This window comes from Spermophilus citellus, assembly GCF_964194105.1.
Source record: "Spermophilus citellus genome assembly, chromosome: 12".
Lineage (NCBI taxonomy): Eukaryota > Metazoa > Chordata > Mammalia > Rodentia > Sciuridae > Spermophilus > Spermophilus citellus.
In genome coordinates, this window is record NC_138198.1 from 80,103,265 (window position 1) to 80,130,660 (window position 27,396).

The window sequence follows — 27,396 nt, forward strand, 5'->3', positions numbered from 1 at the left end:
CATACATGTATAAGTAACTTCAAAATACCCATAAACTTATTAACATTATAAGTGTATAAATTCATGTTTTTATGTACCCATAATGATTAGTATAATGCCTGTGCATAAAAGTATGCACTAAATATTGGAGTAAATTAATGTGAGCTTTTAAAAGTGATGGCACAATAAATTTTTCCAGAAATATATTATAAAATTGAAAAGAAACTATGGTTGAAAATCAGTAGCCATTAGAATCTAATAAAATATTCCTTTATCAGCACATAATTAGAAGAACTGCTGGGTGCCAGACTGAACTTAAAAGTTACAGATTTTATGATCCATATTTTTTACTTACTAGAGCCTCTACCTGTATTTTCTTGAATGATGTTCTGTTCCTTCCACTAACTTCCTTTTTTTAATCAGTACTATAAGGAAGAAATGTGATTCATTTTAATATAAATTTCAAAAATTAAAGAGTTTTCCCCATGTCTCTTCTATTGTTAGAATTTGACACTGATGATGTATATAGTAAGGATATTGACAAAGGATTAGCACTGCTAATAACTATAGTTACAAAAGTAGATTTTTTAAAAATTATTTATTTGTTTGTTTTTGTGCTAGGGATTGAACTCATGGCTTTGTGCATGCAAGGCAAGCACTCTGCTAACTGAGCTGTATCCCCAGCCCACAAAGACACAAAGATAGACTTTTAATAAACAGTTAAACAAGATTGCCAATATGTTTTTAGGTGCAAAATTTCCAATCAAATGGACGGCTCCAGAAGCTGCACTGTATGGTCGATTTACAATAAAGTCTGACGTGTGGTCATTCGGAATTCTACAGACAGAATTGGTAACAAAGGGGAGAGTGCCATATCCAGGTAAGTTTGCATCTCATTTGCTCTTGGTTATCCCATCAGTGACTTTTTTTTAAAACTTGAGATTGAACCTGGTAGTGCTTAACCACTGAACCACATCCCCAGCCCTTTTTATTTTTTGAGATAGGATCTTGCTAAGTTGCTTAGTGCCTCAGCCTCCCAAGCCTCTTGGATTATAGGCATGCACCACCACACCCAGCCCATCACGACTTTAATAGGAGTATGTTAGGAGCTGAAACATAAAGGGAGGATCTTTATTTCTCCTTTTCCAAGTCCCCATCTGTTTATTTTGGCATTGGATGGACAGCAACCATAAGAGTCACAATCCTGAGATAGGGCAGGGGAGGTGTGCCTGAGGTCCATCTTAGCTTTCTCCTTAGAATGTTTTCCACAAGTGCCTTTTATCCATACCATTATCTCAGATCAGAAACATATCACAAATATCCTGCTGTACCCCAGGTAATTGTTCTTTTCTATTAGTGTGATTGATGTATTTTTGTATATATTTGCCCTATTTTCTTCAATAGACTTTTTTGACAATAAATGTATCTGTCATTACTAAAGGAGAAAAAATTAAAATGGCTGTCTCTTAAAAATAAGCTTTTGGGGTAAGAGGAAATTTTAGCTTATTTGAAATTCAGTGACAATTGAATATTTGTTTATTCTGTTGCCTCTTAAACTTTTCTACTGAAATATTCTAATAGTTGAGAGTGAAAGTATATAAAATCCAATCTTCAGGAAAAATAGCTATGCTACTCCTATGGGTTTTACGTATATATCCTTCCTTTCTAATATCTTCAACTTTAGAGCTAATGCCATCAAATTTTATCTCCCACTTTTCCCTTTTTGCTATTATTTGCTGATACCATTCAAGTTCTCCTCACTTAATACTGACTCCCCATCACTCTTTCTATTAAAACTCCATTCATACTTTAATTCATGGCCATCTTAATACATATGTCAGTTGCCCTAGTCTCTTGCAGCTTAAACTCTCCTCCTCCTCCTCTGTAATCTTCTCACTATTCATACCTTAAAGGTTTAACATAACAAGTAACTGCTCACCTCTCAATTGCAGTTTAATATGTCTACTGTCAACTTACATCTTGCCAGCTGTCTCTACCTCAACCATAGAAATTTCTTCATACTACCAGGATATTCAATCCATTGAGTCTACCACCGGTAGCTATCCCTTATACCCCTTAAATTTCATGGTCAAGCATTATAATCTCTGCCTTACATTTACAATTTTTTTTCCTTTGCCTTTTCTCAGTATTTTTGGTAAAATCATAACACTAGATAAAATCTAGCTCTGCTTTCTCTACATACAATATGGTTGGAGGAAAAAATACAGCATGTTAAGTAGTTTCATTTGGAATTCATATAGATTCAAATGGAAGTTTCAGTACTGTATCTATGAAATTAAAAACATATTAGATGGACATAGAAGACAAGATTAGTAGATTTGAAGGTACATTAATATAAAATATCCAAAGTAATGCATAGATAAACTGCTTGGAAAAAATAGAACAAAGTGAATGAAATAAAGTGGGACATAGTGAAATTTCAGGTCTAATTTATATGTAATTGGAGTCCCAGAAGGAGATGAGAGAAAAAGTGGAAGAACAATTTTTGAAAAAATAATAGCCAAAAACTTTATAAATCTGATAGTGCAGGGGGGTGACACAACCCACAAATTTAATAAACTTAGTCATTCTTAAGCAGGATAAATTAAAATAAACTCAGTGAACTTCAAATAATTATATCATGATCAAATTTTAAAATAAAAGCCAAACAGTCATAGAGATGTGTGGTATATTATCTACACAGTAGCTAACTCTGTCAGGATATGGAAACCAGGAAAGAATGAAATGATGGCTTCAAAGTATTTGAAAACTGCTGATCTAAAACACCAACAATAAAAGTATCTTTCTGATTTTATAATGCATGAAAAAATACATTCTATGACCACACAGAGGACAGGGGGTGGGGCAGAGGTAAAGGAATAACAGGTGACTCTTCTAAGTTTCTTTCTTTGTTTGGAAAGCATCAGAGTATTTATTTAGAATGAAGAATAATAAACCAAAGAAATTTTATCTTGACAGTGACCACTAATATAATAAGAAAAGGTAAAGGAAAAAGCTAGGAAAAGGACTAGGATATAATGGAGTACTATTTAGCATGCACCAGGCCTTGGGTTCAATTCCTAGCTCCAAACAAAAACTAGAAGAAGAGGGTAAAAAGGAAATATGAAAACTGCTTGCTTGCTCAAAATATAAAGCAAGAAAGGAAAAAATAGATGAGAAAAAAAGTAAATAAATAACAGAATGGTAAAATTAAAACTACCTATGTCCATAATTACATAACTTGTAAGTACACTAAACATTTTAATTAAATGACAGATAAGACTGGATTTTAAAGGACAGAAAAAGATATACTGTGCAAATAAATGCTAAGCAAAAGAAAGCCTGTGTAGTAGTAGACTTTAAGGCAAGAAATATTAGTAGAGATAGAAAGGGGCATTCATGATGAGAAAAGGGTCAACAGGGAAGAATAAAAATCCAAAATGAGTTTGCAGCTGACTACATAGCTACAAAATACATAATAAAAAATTAATATGGTTGGGATATCCTGGTTAAATTAAATGTTCAGACAAAAATCCAAATACAATTTGTAGATTGTCTTTTTTTTTTTTTTGATGGTGCTTCGGATCAGCGTAGGGTCTTGTGCATGCTGAGGACTTTCTCTGCCACTGAGCTACACCCCAATTCTCAGCCTGCCAGCCTTTAAAAAGAAGCAAAAGACACTATATAAGCATCATTGTCTTGGATGATTTGAAGAGGATTCACGTGTAGCACAGACCGATCCACTGCAGGCTCTTCTCAAAGCAGACTGTTCATTGTAAAGTGACAGCTTGTTTGCTAGTCTTGTTGTAGGATAGTAATAAACCGTGGCAAAGGCAAACAAGTATGAAATATTTAAATTTATTGACAGAGTGCTAAATATTTCCTTTTAAGTATTAACAATCTTAGAATATTCCTATCTCCTTTTTTTACTGAGATATCGGGGAGAAAGAACTCTGTGCTGTATTCAGGGAGTTGTATTTCATTATGAAATTCAGAAATTCCTTTACAGGAAATAATTCTCTTCCTGAAGATAGTATTTCTTTTTTTATTTATTTTTTAGTTATAGGTGGACACAATGTCTTTATTTTATATTTATGTGGTGCTGAGGATCGAACCCAGTGCCCCATTCATGCTAGGTGAGCGCTCTACCTCTGAGCCACAATCCCAGGCCCCTGAAGATGATAGTATTTCTACCAGAGGCCATTTCTGCCATATTGTACTTATGTAACTATTGTCATAAAATAATTCATTAGTTGTGATTGTCAGAAAATTCTGAAGGGTAAAGTTTTGAATGAAAGAGTTTACTGATAATTAGGGCTGGGGATATAACTTAATGGTAAGAGTACATGCTTAGCAGGAGCAGGGTCCAGGGTTTACTCTTTAGCACCTGACAAAAAAAGAATTATTGGTAATGGAAGGTTACTTTTGTATAGGTTCAGGCTTATTTAGATTGATTAATCTTAACAATCTGTTAAGCATAAAATTTTTAAAAAGGCATAGAAGTGGGGGAAAAGTTCACCAATTATAAGTAAGCCCTCATTGAATGTTAAGTACCTCATTGAATGTTAAGTCTCCTCCTCCCAAAGAACTTCTGCTTATATTTCTGTGTTGGGTAAAATATACTGGATTTCAGTTATTAAAATCTGCTTACCTAGATGAAAATCACAGAAAACTTCTTTTTCAAATGTTGGACCCCAAAGTAATAGTTATGCAGTTTCTTTTAATAAAGTTTTTTAAAGAATCACTTGTTCCTCATATTATAACTAAAAATAGAAATAGAGATAATAATTTAATCTCATTACATTGTTTTAGGGGAATCATAGTCTATGAAAAATCTCATTGCTGACAGTTTAATATTGCAGAAGATATGAGGAATAGCTTTCCTTGTGGACAGGCAGGAAAGAGGGGGTGATATGGGAGATAGGAGGAATGATGGGTTTGCTGACGTGGTGAGACAGCCAAGCCTCTGCCAATACGGGGTGAGTTGCCAGTGGTGGAAGAGGGAAGTTTACAAAGGAGTAGAAGAAAGGAACTGTGTGTAATAACAAGAAGAAAGTCAAACAGATATATGAGAGAAGGGAAACTGTTTCAGGGAGGTGACTCAATATAATTATGTAGTTAGTATATTTAGCAAAACCAGGGCTGAAATTCTTGGAATTCCTATTTGAAAGTTCTTTCAGACACCATCTAGCCTCCATTCTTCAAGTGTGCCCAAGTTAGGCGTTGTTAAACATTAATATCAGAAATTATCTTACTTCAAAATGGTACCCTGAATTCTCATTAACCAAATGGGATTGGCTTTTGAAGAAATTAGTGTTGAAAGTAAAATTTTAGGCAGAATTAAAAATTGAACATGTTTAAATGTAGATTAGCATTTTCTAAGTTTCTCTGGATATACTCTGATGTCTAAATTGTATTTTTTATTAAAAGAATCTTTTACTAAATAAACTTAACATACCTTGATATACAGCTAGTGGTTAGGGGATTTGTTCTGTTTTGCTAGTGATGGTTAGGATCATTTTTTTAGGATTTTTTTTTTTTCTTTAACGTTTGAATGTTGTGTGTTAGGTATGGTAAACCGTGAAGTGCTGGAACAGGTGGAACGAGGATATAGGATGCCCTGCCCTCAAGGCTGTCCAGAATCTCTGCATGAATTGATGAATCTTTGCTGGAAGAAGGACCCTGATGAAAGACCAACATTTGAATATATCCAGTCCTTCCTGGAAGACTACTTCACTGCTACAGAGCCACAGTACCAGCCAGGAGAAAATTTATAATCTGGATTGTAATCTGGGGATTATAATCCTAGTAGCCTATTTTATATGCATAAGTCTGCCAAAATGTAAAGACTTGTGTATAATTCCTCACTTTATGTACAGGAATCAAAAGAAGAAAATCTTCACTCTGCATGTTTTAATGGTAAACTGGAATTCCAGATATGGTTGCACAAAACCACTTTTTTTTCCCCTGAGTGTTAAACTCTAAAGTACCAATGATGAATTTTCCAACTTATTTCAGGGTCCAAAGAAAATCTAGAGATAATATACTGAACAGTATGGGTAATAGCATGGTAAGGAAGCACAACAAGGCTACTCTTTTCTTCGCCAAACTCAGATTGTTAAAAGAGAAAATTATTTATTGTTATAGACAAAAATTGAGAGGTAAAATCTTATACCATAGTAAAATCTAAAATTAAGGAACGTCATGGGACCAAATGATTCCATTCCAGTTTTGAAGACTTTCTTGTGTTTATTATTCTCAAAGTTTTTTTTTTTTTTTTCCTATGTGAAACAGTCGATATAAGTCTTAGCATATGCCTCCTTTTGCTTGGAAATAGGCCATAATTTTCAAAAGCAAAAAGGTTAACACCTAAAACTTGATTAAATGTTAGACCTCAGCAGTGGAATTTGAAAGTATTAATGCACTATATTCATACTCAGATTCATGGAACTGGAAAGTAGAAAAAGAAATTTATCACTTCATTTTTGAAATAATTCACATTTAGGAAAATGAAAGTAACTGTAAACTCATCTTTTGTAAAGTTACATTTTATTTTCCCAAAGGCAATATGTAATTGAAATTTTATTATCCAATCGAAGAGGAAATCTTTTAATCTTTAGCATGAAAAGTGAGACCCAGAATTTAAGCAGTCCATTTTTAAAAATAGACTTGTAAGATTTGCTAATATGTTCTTATGGTGATGGGTGCCACAAATAGAAAATATCACTAGATCAGGGACTTGAACGCACTTTTGCTTGTATTGAATATAGATTAAGAGAGGAAAATGTATTTAAAAGAAATATGAGAAAAGAAAATGTGAAAGTTTTACAGGAAGAGGGGTGGAATGTGATATTTAATGCTGTTGTCATGGAGTAGCAAAATGGCTTTGCTGGCACTCAAAGCTCCTCACTTAGCTGTTTCTGAGACTTCAAGAGTTATAAGGTATGACTGCAAACTAATTTTCTTAACATACACATTAAGTGAGTGTTAGTTACATCCTCAAAATAGTGAAGTTAAGGCTTCACACTAATTCTAGTGACATAGTTTTTATGCAGAACAATTCTAGAGTTTTCAAATCCATGTTTAAATCTCCACTTTTTAATTATACTTAATGATTATCAATTTTTCCTTTTAGAATATAGTTGATTTGGGGAGGAAAATTTATTCTGCACAATAACAATCATTAAAAGGGGACAGTTTTTGCCCATTTAAAGTGCAGAAGTGAAAATACAAAATAAAGCTGATTTTTTTTTTAACTTGTAAAAAAATTCCCAAGAATGAATTTCAATAGCAGCATTACTGGCTAAAGAGTCTAACAAAGGAAAATCTGAATCTGATAAGTAGAAGTAGTATCTGTATTTTGAAATACTGTACTATAGTTACACTTTAAAACACTGTATCAGGTTCCCATATTTTCAGTTTTAACTATCATCACTTAACCTGATTTAATCATTAAATTTAAAATTCTGTGCCATGGTTTATATGTTCAAATTCAAATCATTTTAAAATGTCACAAATGAATTTCATGCAAGTTGGCAATAGTTCTGGTACTAAAAATTATGGTTGTGTTTTCTGTTTACATAACCTATTTAGTATTAATCCCTGTGTCTAGAGGGCATTCCTGCGAAGAGTGCCCTCATTATTATCCTTAACATCTGCAATCTGTGACTTGTTTTTTAAAGGGCTTTATGTGAACTATGATGTAATTTTTCTAAGTACTTTAAAAAGGGTAACAAAAATCATGTACTAATTCTGATCAGAAAAATAAGCCAGGAAATTGATGGTATTCATTAGATTTTAACTAAATGAAATAGTTCCTAATGATAACAATTATATAATAAGGATAAAACACTAACTTAATGTGTATTCAGTTTAAATTGTTATGTATTTTTAAATTGCCAAGAAAAACAGTTTTGTACATTTGAAAATTTTTTTTTCCAACAGCTTTCATCTTCAATGTCTTAATATAACCCTTACCAAAAAAAAAAAAAAAAAAAAGGAGTTGGCAAAAACAGCCTTCTAGCACAAACACTTTTTTTAATGAATAGTAGCCTAAAACTTAATATTTTTATAAAGTATTGTAATATTGTTTTGTGGATAAATGAAATAAAAATTCTTGTTGAATGCACCTACATATCTTTTTGATTGCTGTTCGTATTTCTCATTAATTTTTTAAAAATTGATATGTTCTGAATTTATTCTTCCATTGGGGAAAAAATGTTCAATTACTTGTAATTCCTGAACAGAGTTAAATCAATTCTTTGTTAAGTTTAGAATACTACTGAACCTATTCTATGTGGTTAGTTTTCCATGTCAGGTGAGTGACATTTTTACAAATATTTTCTTGTTTTAAAATTGTACCAGCATGGGGAACACCTGTAAATCCCACCAACCCTAGGGGGCTGAGGCAGGAGGATTGCACGTTCAAGACCAGCCTCAGCAACTTAGAGCAAAATCCCTTCTCAAAATAAAAAATAAAAAGGGCTGGGGAATGTAACTCAGTGGTAAAGCACCTCTGGATTCAATTCCCAGTTAGTGTATTACATAGAAAAATGTTAAGTAATTTGAGTGAAGCTATTCACAACCTATGTGAAGGATACAGAATGACCACTTTTGACCAGTAAAGGTCTTAATTTTCTAAAAATGTAAAATCTGTATATTCATGTGTGTTTTGCAATTATTTTATTACAGGTTTAACAAAAATAAAATTATATAATTGTAACTGGCCAATCAAATGCATTTATGTTTTTTCAGTATTGTAATTGTGTTAATTACCATTACTATCATGTCATCTAAAATTGTTATTGACCTTTTTCCTGATTTTCAAAAACTAACATTAAATCAGCACACATGCTTCCTTCAGTAAACATTCATTATTTTTGTAATATGTAATAGTTCCTCAGCTTAAGGATGTTTTCTAGTTTGCTGTTTGCCTTTTAATTTTACATGTACTTTCTGACATTTAAGTTGTACATTTGTATGTTGTCAAAGCTATTTATTATGCTAGAAAACACTTAATCCACCCCAAATTAAATGTTCATGTCATTTATATTATAATTTATGATTTTGTTTTTCAAATTTCAATTCTTGTGGAAGTTATTTAAGTTTAAAATGTGTCTTTATGATCTAACAACTTTTTCCCATATAATTAATTTTTCCAGCACCAATCTATTGGTTCATCTATTCACACCTCATTTGAGTTCCTTCCTTGAATATATACATATTTACAACATCTGTTTTATCAAATTAACTTAATATTTCTGCCATTCACATAACCTCTAATTACTTTCACTGGGTAGTATATTTGAATAATCAGTAAGGCAGCTTCCCTTTTGTATTCATTTTTCTTTTTTTTTTTTTTTCCTAATCTTGGTATCCTGATAAATTCTTGATAAAGCATAGACTTCATTTATTCACATTCCAAAAAAATTCAGGTGAGATATTGGTTGGGATTGCATTGTTTATAAACTAGTTTAATAAGAATTGGCCTCTTCCAGCTCAGTCTTTCCAACCCATTTATGTGAATCTTCACTTATAGTTAAGTCCTACAAGTTTTCTTTCAGGAATTAGAAGAAGAATCTCATCCAGTGTCTGACCACATTGCTCTAAAGCCAGATCCCTATCTTGTTACAAAAGAAACCAACATGCAGAGACAGTGCATAAGGCCCAATAGTATTTATTTCCTCAAAAATCAGCTCCTCTCTGCCCTTCCTCCAGAGTATATACTCTCCTCTTTTTTTGTTTTGTTTTGTTTTGTTTTCATCAAGTTGAGTTTTTGTCACTGGCAACCATAGTCCTGTTTCAAATTATTAGTAGAGAAAGGTATACTCATGATTAAAATAAGCAACCAGAGGCTCAGGTAGAAGGATGACAAGTTCAAAGCCAACCTCAGCAGTTTAGTGAGACTTTCAACAACTTTATCTCAAAATAAGAAAAGATGGGATGTAGCTCAGTGGTAAAAAGTGCCCCAGGGTTCAATCCCCTGTACCAAAAGCAAGGGAAAAAATTTGCAACGTGTGTCAAATTCATCCATTTTCCCTCACCATTTGGACTGCCCTACTTCTGGAAGGCTGATCAGTACTTATTAGGCTATTTCCTTGCTCTCTGGATTCCTGTTGTGCCAAGTCAACAAGAGGAAGGTAAGAGGAAACCAGAAAGAAAGGTCAAGGTATTTATTCCTCTGGTTCCCTTCCTGTAAATTTGGGCTGATGCCGAAGATTCCTCTCAATACATCCTCCCCCATACAGTCTCCTTTTGGAATGCTGAAGATTCCTCTCAATACATCCTCCCCCATACAGTCTCCTTTTGGAGACTGGTAGCTACAGTTCTGTATCTGACAGTGTTTTTGCTACTAACTACACTTACTGCATGAGTCCTTGTTCCCCTATTCTGCCCACCTCTTTATAAATATCTTTGATTTACCTTAGTTTGAGTGTGCCATCTATTCCAGTCAATCCGTGACTGGTGTTTGTCACAGGTATCAGTAGAAAATAGAAAACTCAATTTTTATAAAAGTGGCAATTTAAACAAAACAGCAAATTTTTCAGTACAATAGCAAAAAAGTATTTTTCAATTACGTTTATGTATTTTTTAATCTGGTAAAACTCCATTAGAGTATTTGATTAGCTGTACCACTCCAATTAAAGAATGAATGAATTATTCAATTCATGGATGAAAACAATAGGAATAGGAAGTAAAGGTGATAAGAAAAGGAAATGGTATAAAAAGAAAAAATATATCTTGGTGTGTAAAAATTATTTGCAAGAATGGGCCCCTTAAAATTGGTAAAAAAAAAAAAAAAAATGGGCCCCAGATCTCTAAGAAAGAGATGCTGAATATTCAATTTTAAGGTGCATGCTGGGTCTTCCTTACTCCTTCCTTCAAATTGGGTACACAAGCTATGGGTCAGGAACGGAATTACTAAGTACAAGAAAGGGTAGATTTCATGCCCTAGTTTAAAAGCAGTGAAGAAATAAACAATTCAGCAAAGAGAAAAGCTGATTGAGTATGAGAAAAATAAATTCATTAAGTACTTTTCAGAGATCCTTGATGGGACACTGGATAACACTCATACATGGAAGAGCTTCACTTAAACCTTAAAGGTCAAGTTAATTTGAGGAAGCTGGAGGACTTAGAAAATGCAAAGGAAAAAAGTGCCTCTAGACAATTTTTGATAAGAGGGATGGTAGAAATAAGAGGTAAAAGTTGGCAGCCAAAATGATTGACAGTGATCCTAATAAAAATATTTAAAGTGACGTGTTCCTTAAAGATTATCAAATTCCATTTACTAATAATTGTACTATTTTCAAGGAAGCTTTAGTCTCTTAAAACTAGGGAATATACTATGGAACTAGATGGCAAGTGAATATATGCCTTTATGTCTCCTAAGTTCCTGGAAATGACCAAAATTCTAGTTTGTAGATTTGGTTAATATATTAGCTTTCCATTGCTGTGACAAAATACCTAAGAAAAACAATTTTAAGGAAAGATGTATTTTTGCACATGGTTTCAGAGATTCAGTCCACAGTTGTTGGCCCCATCTCTGTGGGCTTACGGTGAAGCAGAACATCATGGTAAAGAGGGTATGCTGGAGCAAAGCTGCTCACCTCAATGACAGACAGGGAGCAGAGGGAGGAAGGGACTGGGGCAAAGATGTAGAACACAAGGGCACACTCCCAAGGATCCATTCTGTTCAACTATGTCCCACTCCTACAGGTTCCACCACCTCCCAGTAGTCCATTCAGTTATGGATTAGTCTATTGATGGGATTAGCGCTCTTGTGATCCAATCACTTCTGAAAAGTCCCACCACTGTAGTAGAATGGGAACCAAACTTTCAACACATGAGCCTTTGGAGGACATTTCATATCTGAACTGTAATAATTGGTTATTTCTGTAGTCCTTAACTTGCTAGAAATTACAAAAGGGTAGGGCTGGAGATGTGGCTCAAGCGGTAGCGCGCTCGCCTGGCACCACATACCAACAAAGATGTTGTGTCCCCGAGAACTAAAAAATAAAATATTAAAAATATTCTCTCTCTCTCTCTCTCTCTCTCTCTCTCTCTCTCTCTCTCCTCTCTCACTCTCCTCTCTCACTCTCTCTTAAAAAAAAAAAAAAAAAGGGTAGAACCAGCCTGGTAGAAATTTTGAGAAACTCTTAGAGCCTAAAGAAACCTAGTCCAGAGAAAATACAAGCCAGGTGCAGTGATGCTTGCCTGGAATGGCTTGCCAGGAGGCTGAGGCAGAAAGATCAAAAAGCCAGCCTCAGCAACTTAGTTACACACTGTCTCAAAAAGGGCTGAGGATGTGCCTTAGTGGTAAAGTAACCCTAGGTTCAATCCCCAGAACCTAAAAAAAAAAAAAAAAAAAAAAAGGGTATTAAGAAAATACAAGAGGAAATTCTTCAAGTGCAATTCCAGAGATTTCAAACTTAGAATCAGCAAATTCAAAGAGGTTGAGGGATCCTTAAGAGAACTTTAAAATTTTTTTTTTTAATTTATATATGATAAAATTTACCATTTTTATAACTTTTGTTTTTATATGGTGCTGAGGACTGAACCCAGGACCTTGCATGTGGGAGGCGAGCGCTCTACTGCTGAGCCATAACCCCAGCCCCAAACTTATCATTTTAAGTGCACATTTAGATAAGTTGACAAATATTTCAGTCACAAAACCACTACCATTCAATTGTGATATAAAACATTTCTGTCATACCAGAAAATTCCATCATGTCACTTTAGAGTCTTCTCCATTCACCTCTGAACCCTGGCAACCACTGAGTACTTTGTCACTATGGATACAAATGGAATAATATGTAATCACTATGTCTGATGTCTTTCACTTAGCATAATACTTTCGAGGTTCATCCATATGCTTGGTGAATGTTTCACCAGTTTAAGGCTATCATGAATAAAGCTGCTATGGATATCCAAGTGTAAGTTTTTACTGTAAATGTAGGCTTTAAATTCTCTTGAATGCTTTGGAGTAAGATTACCAAGTTGTATGGTACAATTAACTTTAACTTTTCTAAGAAACTGCCAACCTGTGTTCTGAAGAGTCTGCCATTTTGTACTCCTATCAGCAATGTATGACAGCCCATGCTTGTCAATACCTGCTTTTGCTAGCCATTTTAATTGTTACCATTCTGGTAGATATAGTATTGTTATGGTGGTTTTAGTGTGAATTTCCCTAATGATTAACATATTAAGAGTCTTAAGCATATTTTGAATTCATGTATCTTTTTAAAAAAATATTTCTATTAGTTGTTGGATGGACCTTTATTTTATTTATTCATTTACATGCAGTGCTGAGGACTGAACCCAGTGCCTCACAGGTGCTAGGCAAGTGCTCTACCACTGAGCCACAACCCCAGCCCAAATTCATGTATCTTTTTTGATGGGGTATCTCTAAAACATTTTACCCATTTTTTGGTAGTGAGTTGTCATTTCAGCATTCTGGATACAAGTCCTTCGTCACATTATGTTTTACAAATCTTTTTATCCCAATCTGCAGCTTGATTTTACTCTGACTTTTACACAAGAAAACAATTTTGATGAAGTCTAATTTATCATATTTTTCCTGTTATGCTTTTTGTATCATAAGAAAATATGGCTTGGGGCTGGGGTTATGGCTCGCACTACAAAAAAATATTGAAAAGAAAATGTGGCTTAATGGGGCGCTGTGGTGCATCAGGAGGCTGATGCAGGAGGATCAAGAGTTCAAAGCCAGTCTCAGCAAAAGTGAGGTGCTAAGCAACTCAGTGAGACCCTGTCTCTAAATAAAATACAAAATAGGGCTGGGGATGTGGCTCAGTGGTTGAGTGCACCTGGGATCAATCCCCAGTACCAAAAAAAAAAAAAAGTGGATTACAAAAATTCACAGATTTTCTCTTATGCTTTCTCTACAAGTCTTATCATTTTAACTCTTAGATTTAGTTTGTATTCCATTTTTAGAAATTTTTTCATGTAAGTCTTGAAATCAAATAGCTTAAGTTCTTCAGCTTTGTTCCTCTTGAAAACTGGCTATTTAAATTTCCACACATATTTTTGTCCATATACATTTCAGAATTAACTAAAATGTCAACCTTTGTTTAAAGCCCCTCCTGGGTAGGGGATGAGGATATAGATCAGTGGTAGAGGGCCTGCCCATCATGCCTGAGCCCCAGAGTTCAATCCCCAGTACCACCAAAACAAACAAAAATCCTTCTGGAGATTCAATTACATTGCATCATATCATCAAATCTATACTGAATTTTCCAATAATATGAAATTTCTCCACATGTTTAGGTCTTCTTTTTGCTCAGCAATTTTTTTAAGTTTTCAGTATACAGATCTTGCATATTTTTTTTATTAAATTTGTCCCAAGTATTTCATACTTTTTATGCACTTGTAAGAGGTATTGGTTTTTGTCTGTTTTGATTTTGTTTTTAAGACAGGGTCTCAATACGTTGCCCAGGCTAGCCTTGAACTCCTTGAACTCAAGTGATCCTTCTATCTCCGACCCTCAAGTAGCTAGAACAGCAGACACACCCCACCACACCTGACTTGATGTATTAAGTTCTTATTTTAATTTCCAATTCTTGATAACTAGTGTATCAAATATAAATTGGAAAAGCCCTAAGTTCAATCCCTAACCCTAAATAAATAGACCCTGTATCTTGTGAACTTGTTAAACGTAATATTAGTTCTAGTAGCTTTTTTTGTAACCTTTGTTTTAGTATCAGGGTAATATACTAACTTCTTTTTACTTTGTTTTTTTCTTTTTACCAAAATCATAACAGAAACCACTCAGATGGTGTCCTCTTCCTGTTATTCCCCCAAAGGGAGAACAATGGTCAGCAGTGGCAAATAGCAGCTGGAATAAAGCAAGGGCCAGCTTCACACTCAGGAAAGGACACTTCATCTCTTTCTTGTCATTTCCCATACTCTACACATTCAAATTTCTCTAGAAACAAACTGTAGAAATGATCCCTGAAAGTATTGTCTTCTAACCTCTTTTTTAAAATGAGGAGATGTCCCTCCTCTGGTGTTTTCCACAGTTTACGTTAGGATTCAGTTTTAGTGTTGTACTTTCTATGGATTTGTAACCATATATGACATTAAAATGTAAAATCTCTGTTCTGTAAAAAACACTGCCAAGAGAACAAAAAGACAAGCCATTGACTTGGAGAAAATATTTGCAAAAGACATATCTAATAAAAGGCTTGTTATTCAAAATATACAAAGAACTCTTAAAATTCAACAAGAAGAAAACAACCATATTAAGAAATGGCCAAAGACCTTAATAGATAGCTCACTAAAGAAGATATACAGATGATAGGTAAGCATAGCAAAAAATGCTTCACTACATATCTGATCAGAGAAATATAAAACAAGTTACCACTACACATCTATTGGAATGGCCAAAACCCCAAACACTAATACAACCAAATGATGGTGAAGATGTAAAGCAACAGGAATTTTCATTCATTGCTTATGGGATATAAAATGGTAGAATCAAGTTGACAGTTTGGTGGTTTCTTGCAAATGAAACATACTTTTTCCATGTACTCTAAAAATCCTGCTTCTTGGTGAATACTGAGAAGCCCAAATGAGTTGAAAATGTATATTCATCCACACAAACACAGACACATGAATTTTTACAGCAGTTGTACTAGTCCATTTGTGAGGCTATAACAAAATACCACAGACTGGGTAATTTATAAAGAACAAAAATGTACTTCCTCACAGTTTTAAAAGCTGAGAGTCCAAGACCAAAGCATTGATGAGGGCTGCTCACTGCTTCCCTGATGGTGCTTTGTTGCTGCATGCTCCAGAGGGGAGGAGGGCTGTGTTCCCACATGGTGAAAGGCAGAAAGGTATGACAGCCAAATGCTGCATGAAACCTCTTTGTTAAGAGCCTTAATTGCATTCATGAGAGAGGAGCCCTCATTACCTTCATCACCTCTTAGAGGCTCCACCTCTGGGGGTCATCACATTGGCCATTAAGTTTCAACATCTGAATTTTGGAAGGTACATGTTCAGATTAAAGTAGTATCATTATTCATAATTACCAAATCTTGGAAGCAACCACAATGTCCTTCAGTAGGTGAATGGATAAACCATTGTACATCCAGATAATTATTAATCAGTGTTAAAAAAATGAGTGGACCAGGAATATAGCTCAGTGGCAGAATGCACATTTAGCCTGCATAAGGGCCTTTGTTGAATCCCAACCACCAAAAAAAAAATTAAAAATCAAAGAAGAGAAATATTAAGCCAGGAACAAATACAGAGTGAATGCAGATATATATTACTAAGGAAAGAAGCGAATCTGAAAGAGACTAGGTACTGGATGTTCGACCATATGACCTGGAAAAGACATAACAAAAGACAAAGTTCAGTGGTTGCCAGGGGTTAGCAGAGAGGGAGGGATAAATAGGCAGAATACAGAGGATTCCATATTTCAATTTTCAGGTGCTAATGTAAATTGTGTTGTATTTGATTTCACATTCCATTTGTTCATTGGGACAAGTGTATAAGAAAGTGACTTTTATATGTGAACTTTATATGAGCAAACTGTTATAATCATTTATTAGTTCCAGTAGTTTTTTGACTCAAATTTTTCTATAGATAATCATCATCAGTGGAACAAAGACAGTTCTATTTCTTCCTTCCCAACACATATACCTGCTATTTCCTTTTTATGTCTTATTAGATTATCTAGGTCTTCCAGTACTATGCTGGAAAGCAGCGATGAGAGGGGACATTTTTGCCTTGCTCCTTCCTGATCTTGGTGGTAAAACTTCTCAACACTAAATATGATTTTAGCTATCGGAGCTTTTGTAGATATTCCATATCAACTTATGGAAGTTCACCTCTAATCCTAGTTTACTGAGTTTTTGTTATGAATGAGTGTCAAATTAGATTTGTCAAATGCTTATTCTACATTTATTGTCACATGATTTTTTTTCTTTAACCTGTTGAATGATGGATTGATTTCCAGTATTGAACTAGCCTTGCACACCTGGAATAAAGCCTACTTGGTTGGGGTCTGTAATTCTTTTTATTCATTGTTGGAGTGTTTAATTTTATTTTTAGGGATTAGGGATTAAATCCAGGACCATTTTACCACTGTGCTATATCCCCATCCCTTTTTATTATTTTGAGACAGGGTGTCTCTAAATTGCAGAGGCTGGCCTCAAGCTTTATCCTTGACTATCTTTCTTTGCTTTGAAGTCTACTCCAACTGAAATTAATATAGCCTTACTTGCTTTCTTTTGATTAGAGTTAATATGGTGTAACTTTTTAAATTTTTTAATGTTTTTTTTAAATTTTTTGATAGACCTTTATTTATTTATTTATTTATATGTGGTGCTGAGAATCGAACCCAGTGCCTCACACATGCCAGGCAAGTGGTGCTACCACTGAACCACTGAGCCACAGCCCAATATGGTTTTTTTTGTCTACCTGTCTCAGTCTGTTTATGTTGCTATTACAAAATATCATACATTGGATAATTTACAAAGAACACAATTTATCTCCTCACAGTTCTGGGAGCTAGGAAATCCAAGACAAAAGCACTAGTCAGTTTGGTATCTGGAGAGGACGACCGGGTCTATTTCCAAGATAGCTTCTTGAACACTGTGCCCTCACAAGGAAGAAGCGGTGAATGCTATTCCCTCCCATCCTTTTACAAGGTTACTAATTCTACTCATGAAGGCAGAGCCCTCATGATTTTAACAACCTCCTAATCCCATGTCTTAATACTGTCATATCAGTAAATTTCAACATGGTGGGGGGACACAGACCATTTACTTGTAATCTATATTTGTTTTAACATAGCCATTTCTGTCTTTTAATTGGTGCATGTAGACCACTTATATTCAGTTTTTATTAATATCTACTACATTTGTCACTATTTTTATTCGTTTCTTTGTTCTTTGTTCCTATTTTTGCTTTCCATTCTTTTCCCGCCCTTGGTGAACTGAGGATTTTACATGATTGTATTCTCTCTCTTAACATACCAGTTATACTTTTCTTTCCCACTTTTTTAAGTAGCTGCCCTGGAGTTGGCAATATATATTTACAACCAATACCAGGTGCCTTTCTTTCACTAGCTGTAAATGGAGTAAGTAATCCCTACTAACTTCTAATTTGTCCGGTGGCAAAAAGACTGAGAGCGTTTAAAGAGATCTAGGGGGACTGGGGTTATATGGCTGAGCGGTAGAGCACCCATTCAAGGCCCTGGGTTCGATCCTCAGCACCACATATAAATAAATAGAATTTTCTAGTCCACTATCCTCCTGGGGACGTCCGTCTGGAGCGGGGCCGAGCCACTGGCCCACACCTGCTTCCAGGTCGAACTTGGTTTCTCCCTCTCGGGCGCGGCTCCTGGCAAGTCCCTTCCCTTCCAGTCCAGGCGGGGCAGGTTTGCGCCGGGCTGCCAGTGGGACACGCACCTCCTTCTCCCCCAGGGGCCATCTAGACTGGGAGGGAACCCTCGCGTAGGCCGCGCGGGCCAGCCTGAACCGCAAACTCCGAGAAAAGCGGGCGAATCCGGGGGAGCTGAACTTGCAGCGCCCGCGAGGCCAAGTCCACGTGCGCGGCCGCTCCCCCACCCCCACGGGCGACCAATCAGCGCTCGCCCCTCCGCGAGGCTGCCCCGCCCCGCCGCTCCTCTGCGGCTCTGGGCGTCGGGACCGCAGCTGACGGCTCTCTGGCGCCGGCAACATGGCGCGCGGCAGGATCTCCCGCCTCTCGGTCCGGGACGTGCGCTTCCCCACGTCGCTCGGGGGCCACGGCTCAGACGCCATGGTAAGCGTGACGGACCACCCCAGGCGCCGCCGGGACAACACCCAGGCCCGCGAGTCGCGGGCTTTACCTGGCTTCGGTACAGTGGGAACTGGAAGCGCGGGGAAGGTGGACGCTTTTTAGATCTCTGAGGAAGCAGCCAGAAACTCTCCACCTTTCCGGTTTATTTTTTCCCCTTATTTATCGTATTTTATTTGCCTGCGTTTGAAATGTCTTGGTTTTACTTTTTTGATTCACGTTTTCCTGGAAAGGGGAGAGTGCTTATTATGCAATAAGTGCAGAAGAGTTTTGTAGGGTCCCCACCAAGGAAACCCGAGAAAACAGTGCTGACCGCTTCCCCGCGGAGAACTTGATAGGATTTGAAATGACAGAGACCAGGAAGTCTGGTGCTGGGAGTCTGGAGTGGTGATCCTGCCCCTGCCACAACTTTGCTGTGTGGCTTGGAGAAGGCCCAAACTTCTCTGTGCCTTTTGGGACTATGAAACGAAGAGGTCACCGTTGGAATGAGAAACTAAGCACCGAAAAAAAACTCGAGTCACATAGGAGAACACTCATGAAATTACTGTACTTAGAAACTTGGTTAGGAAGGTTTTGTCACTGTAAGGAGTTATGCAAAATATTGAAGGGCTTTTTCCCCTTAATGAGAATGTCAGAGGGACCCCTCTCCCTATCCCAGCGCCCCCACCTCCCAGCTGTCTCTAGTGGTGTTCCTAAATATAAAGGTTCTGAGCAGGATTTTGTTTGGGGGATTTTTCCTCTTTCTTCAGTGTTGGGAATCCATCTCTGGGACTTGTGGCATACTAGGCAAGCACTCTACCTCTGAGTACATCCTCAGCCTCTGAGAAGGGTCTTCACAGGGACTGTGCCCCACTGGATCCACTTTGCTCCTCTGGTGAGATGGCCATACTAGAAAAAGTTGACTCCATATGTAGGGAATGTAAAGAAACTTTCCCCAAAGTAAGAAATAACCAAAATTAGGAAAAACGTTTCCTTGTAGGGATGAAGAGGAAATGGGGTGAGGAACGGTACCCAAGGACATCACACTGTGATGTTTTACTTTCCAAGCTGGGTAGATGGCAGATTGGTGTTCTTTACATTTTCTCTGCTCTTTATGAACCTGAAATTCTTTGTAAAAGAATTTTCTAATAGTCCTCTCAAATCATGCTAAATAATGTTATTCAATGCAAAAAAAGTATCCCTTATTCTGGCATTAGCATCTTACTGCTTTTCAAAATTCCTACAAGTCCTTTCACAAATGATATTATGATAAATGACTTTTTGTAAATCCACTTGATGATCCTTTGTGGACCTCCAAATAAATATTTGAAATTTTACTGATTTGTAAAAGTGCAAACACTTAATTGAGTGCTACTGCATTTGCCCCTCTGAAGCTTGACAGCTGTGGGTAAACCACACATTCTAAGCCTAGGCTTTCTCATCTATAAAATGAATACAGTGGTGTCTACTTCATGCATGTAAAATGAGATACCTGAAAAGAGCTGACAGAGAGAAGGTCCTCAATAAGAATTGGCTATAATTACTATTTACATAAGAGGAAACTGAAAGCAGAAAGAACTCTGACCTAGCCCTGAGCTTTGAATTTGTGAAGTGTTATGATAAACTATTTTATTATAGGAGGGTTTAAGAAATAGCATTTGTTTCTGGGACTGAGTGGTGTATGACCCCTAGGTGAGGAAAAATTATCTGATACCTGTATTGCAATTTCATAAACACATAAGCATTTCTCCTCAGGAGATAGAGTGTATGTTATGTGCTGACTCTCAAGTGTTTAGCAGAACACGCTGCTTTGCAGTTCTCCACCGTGATTGCTTCATTTGCCCTCTGGCCATGCTGAACTCAGCACTTCAGCTTCTTTTCAGCATTTAGCAGAGCAAAACTTCCTGATGAGAAGTCTGATATTTTTATAAAGAAGTCCTGAAACTCTCTTCAAAATCTGTTAAAGCAGAAGTTCCTGATCATTTCTTTCTGCCCTCATTGGAAACATGGAGCACTCAGCCTGCATGTATTTACTAATTTCTTGCTTCCCAACACTCATCAAGCACCCAGAGAGCCCCACAGCTGTGAGCTCGCATCTCAGCTCAGCTGCCCACTGGCCACCTCCTTGAAGTATTTTCCCTCTTATTTGCTCCTTGTCTGTGAGCTCCCTTAATCCCTAGTCCTGTCCTCCCAGCAGGTAGAAGATGTTGCCTACTGCATCACTGAGAAGACTGAAGACAGTCATACGCTTGGCCCCATCTCTGCACACCTGTCTCCAAACCAACCCCTTCTCCTCTTTCCCTTTATTCTTTATCGTGTCCTGCTCCAAAGCTAATCCATTCTCCTTCCCTTATTTATTCTCAAGGTTCCCACTTATATCCCTTTGTCCTTCAGTACTTCCTTATTTCCTTTGGTTCTCTTCCATCCCACATGGACAGAGCTTTCCCTTTAGAAGAGTCTGAATTTGATCCTCATACCTTTCTAGCTCCCTTTGGTTTCTTCCTCTCATCCCCAAACTTCCTTCTCTAGGTCTGTTGCCTTATCCTTTACATCTCCTTCCTTCTTAATCTGAAATTGACTACTCTTTCCTTCCTTCTCTTGGAATTGCCTTCAGTTTTTTTCTCCTTCCAGTGACCTTTATGCTCCATGCATTTCATACCATCTGCTGTCTCTTCCTTGTGAATCTGTCTAGCTCCCATTCTCAGCCTTTCTGACTACTCCTTCTTCCTGCACTGGCCCCCTTCTTCCCTCTCCAAGGCTTTCCCATCTCACTGCACATTCCCATTAAGACTCTTGGGGCTGGGGATGTGGCTCAAGCGGTAGCGCACTTGCCTGGCATGCGCGCGGCCCTGGTTCGATCCCCAGCACCACATACAAACAAAGATGTTGTGTTCACCGAAAACTAGAAAATAAATATTAAAAAATTCTCTCTCTCTCTCTCTCTCTCTCTCTCTCTTAAAAAAAAAAAAAAAAAAAAAAGACTCTTCTCTAGCCAGGCTTGATGGCACCCACTTGTAATCCCAGTGACTTGGGAGGCCGAGGCAGGAGGATCAATTGCAAATTCAAGACTAGCTTTGGTGACTTAGTGAGACTTTGTCTCAAAATAAAAGAATAAAAGGGCTGGGTATGTAGTTCAGAGATAAAACACCCCTGGTTCAATCCCCAGTACCATAAAAAAATAAAAACAATAGAAAACAACAACAATAAAATGGGTTAATTTGTCTTGAAGCTTTACTTCTTTCTCTGCCAGTGGTCTCTGAACTTGCACTGTTATATTTATCATCCTTGCTATAAACTATTGCAGTGAAGATCAGTCCAGTTTTATGTAAGAGCTTTCTGAAACCTTGGCTTGTTCAATTTTAAGCTACTTGCCAACATAACTCTGTTCAGTGAGCTGTGATTGGAAATTCTTGGGTTTAAAATTGAACTGAGACCTGGAGACATTGCACAGTGGTAGAGCACTTTGGTAGCATGTATGAAGCCCTGGGTTTGATCACCAGCACCACAAATGACAATAACGGTAATGCCAATGATAATAATATGAAATTGAGCAGATGACCTTTTTTTTTTTTCTTGTACCTGGCATTGAACCCAAGGGCACACAACCACTGAGCCATGTCTCCAGCCCTTTATTTAACCTTTTTTTTTTTTTTTTTTTAATTTTGAGACAGGGTCTCATTAAGTTACTCAGAGCCTTGCCAAGTTGCTGAGGCTGACCTACGATCTTTCTGCCTCAGCCTCCCGAGCCACTGGGATTACAGGCATGCATCACCACACCCAGCTGAACACCAATTTTTTGATATTGCAAATTGGCATTAAAAAATGTGTACATCTGGGGCTAGAGGTGTAGCTCAGTGGTACAGGGTATGCTTTAGCATGCTCCAGGACCTGTATTCTATCCCCAGCACCAAAGGAAAAAAATATACATTGTATTTGTTGAACGGATATGAACCATTCAGGACTTTCCTTTGGTCCCTTCAGATCTCCTGCATTTTCTTTGGGGTGCGTCAACTCTTCCAGCAGATTGGATCTCTTCTTGGCATGTCCCTTATTGCATTTTTTGTTTCAGGTGTCATTGTCATGGTTATTTCTGGGTTTCTTACATTTGCATTTGGGGGGTATGGGTCACCTTTCCTGCAGCATACAGACCCTGACTACTCGGCTGCCTATGTTGTCCTAGAGACTGATGCGGGAGATGGACTCAAGGGATATGGAATTACCTTCACTCTGGGAAAAGGCACTGAAGTTGGTGAGTTGATGATTCTCTTGAGATTCTAGAATGCTTCGTTTTTCACTTAGACTCCAGTTCTGACCTTTTTTTTTTTTTTTTCTGTATTTACACTTCTCAAAGGGATTAAAAATAATACTTATTTTGCTGGGAGAAATTAAAAGGTGCAGCATTTGGCCTCTCCTCTTACAGCCATCTATAGACTGTGGGAAAACCCTTGACTCTGGATCTGTTTCTCTGTATTGAATGGTGACTACCAGAATGCTATTCATCTGCTCTTAATTCTTGGCTTCTGTAGATCTTTGAGGACCTATACTAGGAAAGTGACCAAGGGTGGTGGAGGGAGCAGATGTAAGTTCACACAGCAAGGTTTATTGTGGTGTGCACTGTGAGTCTACCTAGTTTTCAAAATATTTTACACAAAGTTGCTTTGAGGGGCCAGTTCTTTGTGGGGCATATTGAGCCATGTTTAAGTGATTCTTCTCCCCTCCCCCATTTTCCTAAACTGAAGGCACTGAACATAACGTAACCTTTCTTAGCTGGCCAAGATCTTAGAGACAATGTTGAGTCCCCTCACTTTTTTAGAGATAAGGAAGCAGGCCCAGAGAGCTATTCAGCTACTTCCTAAAGCACTTGTTCTCTAGAACATTTAAATGCCACTTTTTTGTATGCATACATGCACATGCTATAAAATTCAAGAAGTACAAAAAGTGACCTTTGCCAGATTATTTTCAGTGGATCATTAGAGGCTGAAGCCAAATCATGATAGGGCAAAGAGTAACTATCAGGGAAAGGGGTAAAACAGGTTATCTAACTTTCGTGGCAATATGACACTTCCCTCATGATTATTTACACCATCAGCATTCTAGGTAGCTGTAGGATAAAAGTCTTGCCCTACGGAAAGATTTTAATGTTGTCAAGCAGATGAAGGAAGTGTGTGCGTGTGTGTGAATGACAAGAAGTGTACAGATTTATTGAGGAAACAGTCACAAAAGACAAAATCCAGCTGGGTGCAGTGGTACAGACCTGTGATCCCAGCTACTCAGGAGACTGAGACAAAAGATCATAAATTCAAGGGCAGCTCAGGCAACTTAGTGAGACCCTGTCTCAAAATAAAAAGAGCTGGGGATGTAGCTTACTGCTAAGAGTGCTCTGGTTTTATTCCCCAGTACTACAAAAAAAAAAAAAAAAATAGGATCATAGTACAGAGTAAGGATTGTTGCAAAGTGAAGGGGTTACTTTGCTCTGCTCAGGTGGCTTTGGGCAAGCTTCAGAGTAGAGGTGATGCTTTGAGGAAAGGCTCTGAGAATAAATAGGCACTTACTAGGCAGATGGAAGAGACCAGGCAATGATCTGCCCCCCTCCACACACACCATTAACAATTTAGTGTAAAAGTTTTCCCCAAGACAGTGTCCACTGACCAGGGTGGTTTTTTGATTGGTTGGTTGGTTTTTCGTAACAAGGATTGAACCCAAGAGTGCTTAACTGAGCCACATCCCTAGCCCTTTTTATATTTTATTTTGAGACAGGTCTCACTAAGTTGCTTAGGGCCTCACTAAGTTGCTGAGGCTGGCTTTGAACTCGTAATCCTCCTGCCTCGGCCTCCTGAGTTATTAGAATTACAGGTGTGTGCCACCAAACCCAGTTCCAGGGTAGATTTATAAGCTGTATTTTAACTTCTCCGAAACTTTAATCATCGCTATCTGTACATTGAGCGCTTTATGAAGCTACTGTCATTCTTCATACTACAAACTACACAGCGTGGCCCCTGAAGGTTTTGTAAAATGCACAGTAAACTTACAAAATAGGGACAGGCCCCTGGAACCATTCTCTGTTAACAGCTAAGACTTTGAATTTTGCTACTGTGGGTAGGTGCACAATGGAAGGACCGTGAGCACAGGGATAATAAGAAGCTCTTTTCGGGTGTTGCTGAGCTCAGTGTTTGTTCCCTGACATCCCCCCATTCTCTCAGCCCCACCCGCTGTCCTGAGGGACATCTTGGGCAGCGGTGAGTCAACTCTCCTATCTTTATGGCATGGCTCTTATGTGCTAATGTTGTTGGCTTCCCCCTTTTTCAGACCACAGCCAGACAGAACCCATTTTAACTTTGACCTTGCTATATATTTCACATGACTGACTGCAGACTCATTCGAAAAGCTACATGGCCCTTGCACTAAAGATGAAAAATTCCATTAGTTCATCTCCGTTCTCTACAGCCTCTGTCAGTCAGCCTAATCATTCTTTTAGAATAGAACAAAAAGGAAAAAAAAATAAGTATTTTCCTTGTTCCCATAAAGAGTGTTCATGTGTGTGAGAGGTAGGGAGGAAAGGTTGTATTATAATGTATAGAATAGATCAGTGTTGTTTTTCTTGGCTGGTTTTTAACTCATATTTTTATCAAATTTACTTAATTATTATTAATGTTTCCTGCTTTCTTTATATATATATATATATATATATATATATATATATATATATATATATATATATATTTTTTTTTTTTTTTTTAAATGACAATTTTTTTAGAGTGGTCTTAGGTTCACAGCAAAATCAAGCTGTGTGTACCCGCCCCACACACCCACAGCCTCCCTCTTATCATTGTGTGCTGCTGGAGTGATTTGTACCTTTGTTATGATTAGTGAACCCACATTGACACATCATGATCCCCGAAAGAATATAGTTTACATTGGGGTTCACACTGGGTATTGTACATTCTGTGGGTTTAGATAAGTGTGTAATGATGTGTATAATGTAATACCAAGCTATTAAAAAAATAGGAAAGGAAAGAGAGGTTAAAAAGGAGGACATTTTTTTAATATGTATTTTTTAGTTGTAGGTGGACACAATACCTTTATTTTATTTTTATGTGGTGCTGAGGATTGAACCAGTGCCTCACGCGTGCCAGCCGAGCGCTCTACCACCGAGCCCCAGCCCCAGCCCCAGTCCAAAGCAGGAAAGTGTAAATAAACAAAAACACAGTCATGCTACCACTTGGGCTCAGACATCCATGGTCATCCACAAACTTTGCTGAGTGAACTTCCAGTGCTGGAGGTTGCCACAGAATCAAGGTCTAGGAGAAAACCCTTGGGTTTAGTCAGCAAGAAGCTGCCTTTCAAAGGCCAATTTTTCCAGATGAATTTCCACCCATCCCATTAGACACACAAACTTGAATTTCTCCATGCTGAAGTCAGACCACTACAATCCAAGTTTCTTTTTTTCCTCCTCTTGCCTTTTAATAGTGTTTTTGCCTGAGTACATCAGTATCAGTCACTACTGATGCTTCATAAAACTATAGTTTTTTTTAATCTTACAAATTTTAATTTCTTTTTTGTTCATTTTCTTTTTTTCTGTTATTAGATACATACACTTTTTAAAAAATTTAGTTGTTGATGGACCTCTATTTTATTTATTTATTTTTTAATATTTATTTTTTAGTTGTAGTTGAACATAATACCTTTATTTTATTTATTTATTTTTATGTGGTGCTGAGGATCAAACCCAGGGCCTCACACGTACTAGGCAAGTGCTCTACCACTGAGCTACAACCCCAGCCCACAGATTTTAATTTCTAAGCAAGTAAATATCCATCTTCATAACCCACTGACACAAAAAGCTTCCAGACTCTTTTCTTATACTTCTTATGAAAGTCAAAAATGTCCTGGAGGTCAAAAAGTGAGATGCCCACTGGCAGTTATGTTCAATTGTGACTGCACCATTTCTTGTCCTGACTACCCAAGGAGCCATTTTAAGGGAATTTCAAGCATCAGTTATATAAGAGGCTGGCTGTGGTGGGTTTTTGTCCACAAGTACAGAAAGTTTTTGGTGGTAATCTGTTGGATTCCCAGATAGTACCTTTGGTGGTTTGTGACAGGTGGTTGTGGCCTTTTGATATATATATATATATATTTTTTTTTTTTTTGCTTGTTTGTTTTGTTTTTGTTTTGGTAGTTTTTTGTTTATTTTTTGGCTTGGTTTTGTTTTGTTTCAGCTAGTATCATTAGTTGGTATTCCTGTTTGGGATGTGTAGTGAGAGCAGTCAGAGTAGTGTCGTACTACCGGAGTCCAGCTCCTGCTATAAGACCACCTTCATGGACCATTATCAGGTCCTGATGGACATGGGGCAAGGTGGCTTTGCCCAAATGAAACTAGTCCACCACCTCCTCACCAGGACAGAGGTGACGGTGAAAGTTCTGCCAAAGTTAGAGCAAAACATCCCATCCAAACTATATATGCTGATGGCCATGGAACGCCGAAGTGTGATCCACCTCTTTCAAATCATTGAGACCATTGAAAATATCCAGCTATGGCATACACCTCATCCTGTATGTTGATGGCATGTAGGAGGAGGCCAAGAGACCATTCAGGCAGATTGTGAGTGAGATTGAGAAGGGCATTGAGCACCT

General features: G+C 37.3%; 2 protein-coding genes across 15 annotated transcripts in view; both read left to right on the forward strand.

The window, feature by feature from the left end:
* Positions 1–8,113, forward strand: part of YES1 (YES proto-oncogene 1, Src family tyrosine kinase) — an 81,877-nt gene extending 73,764 nt beyond the window's left edge. For all 4 annotated transcript variants that reach the window (XM_081262683.1, XM_081262684.1, XM_081262682.1 and 1 more), the window contains 2 exons: positions 728–859; positions 5,548–8,113. In XM_081262683.1, the coding sequence (XP_081118809.1) occupies positions 728–859; positions 5,548–5,756 (341 nt within the window). In that variant the 3' untranslated portion in view covers positions 5,757–8,113. The remainder of the gene's footprint in view (positions 1–727; positions 860–5,547) is intronic.
* A 10,274-nt stretch (positions 8,114–18,387) lies between these two features.
* ENOSF1 (enolase superfamily member 1) overlaps positions 18,388–27,396 on the forward strand; it is a 34,811-nt gene continuing 25,802 nt past the window's right edge. For 2 of the 11 annotated variants that reach the window (XM_081263172.1, XM_081263168.1), the window contains exons 1-2: positions 18,566–18,771; positions 22,906–23,014. In XM_081263172.1, coding sequence (XP_081119298.1) covers positions 18,688–18,771; positions 22,906–23,014 — 193 coding nt within the window. In that variant the 5' untranslated portion in view covers positions 18,566–18,687. Of the gene's footprint in view, positions 18,772–22,905; positions 23,015–27,396 lie in introns of those variants that run through there. The other 9 variants (XM_081263176.1, XM_081263175.1, XM_081263177.1 and 6 more) reach the window with 9 other exon arrangements.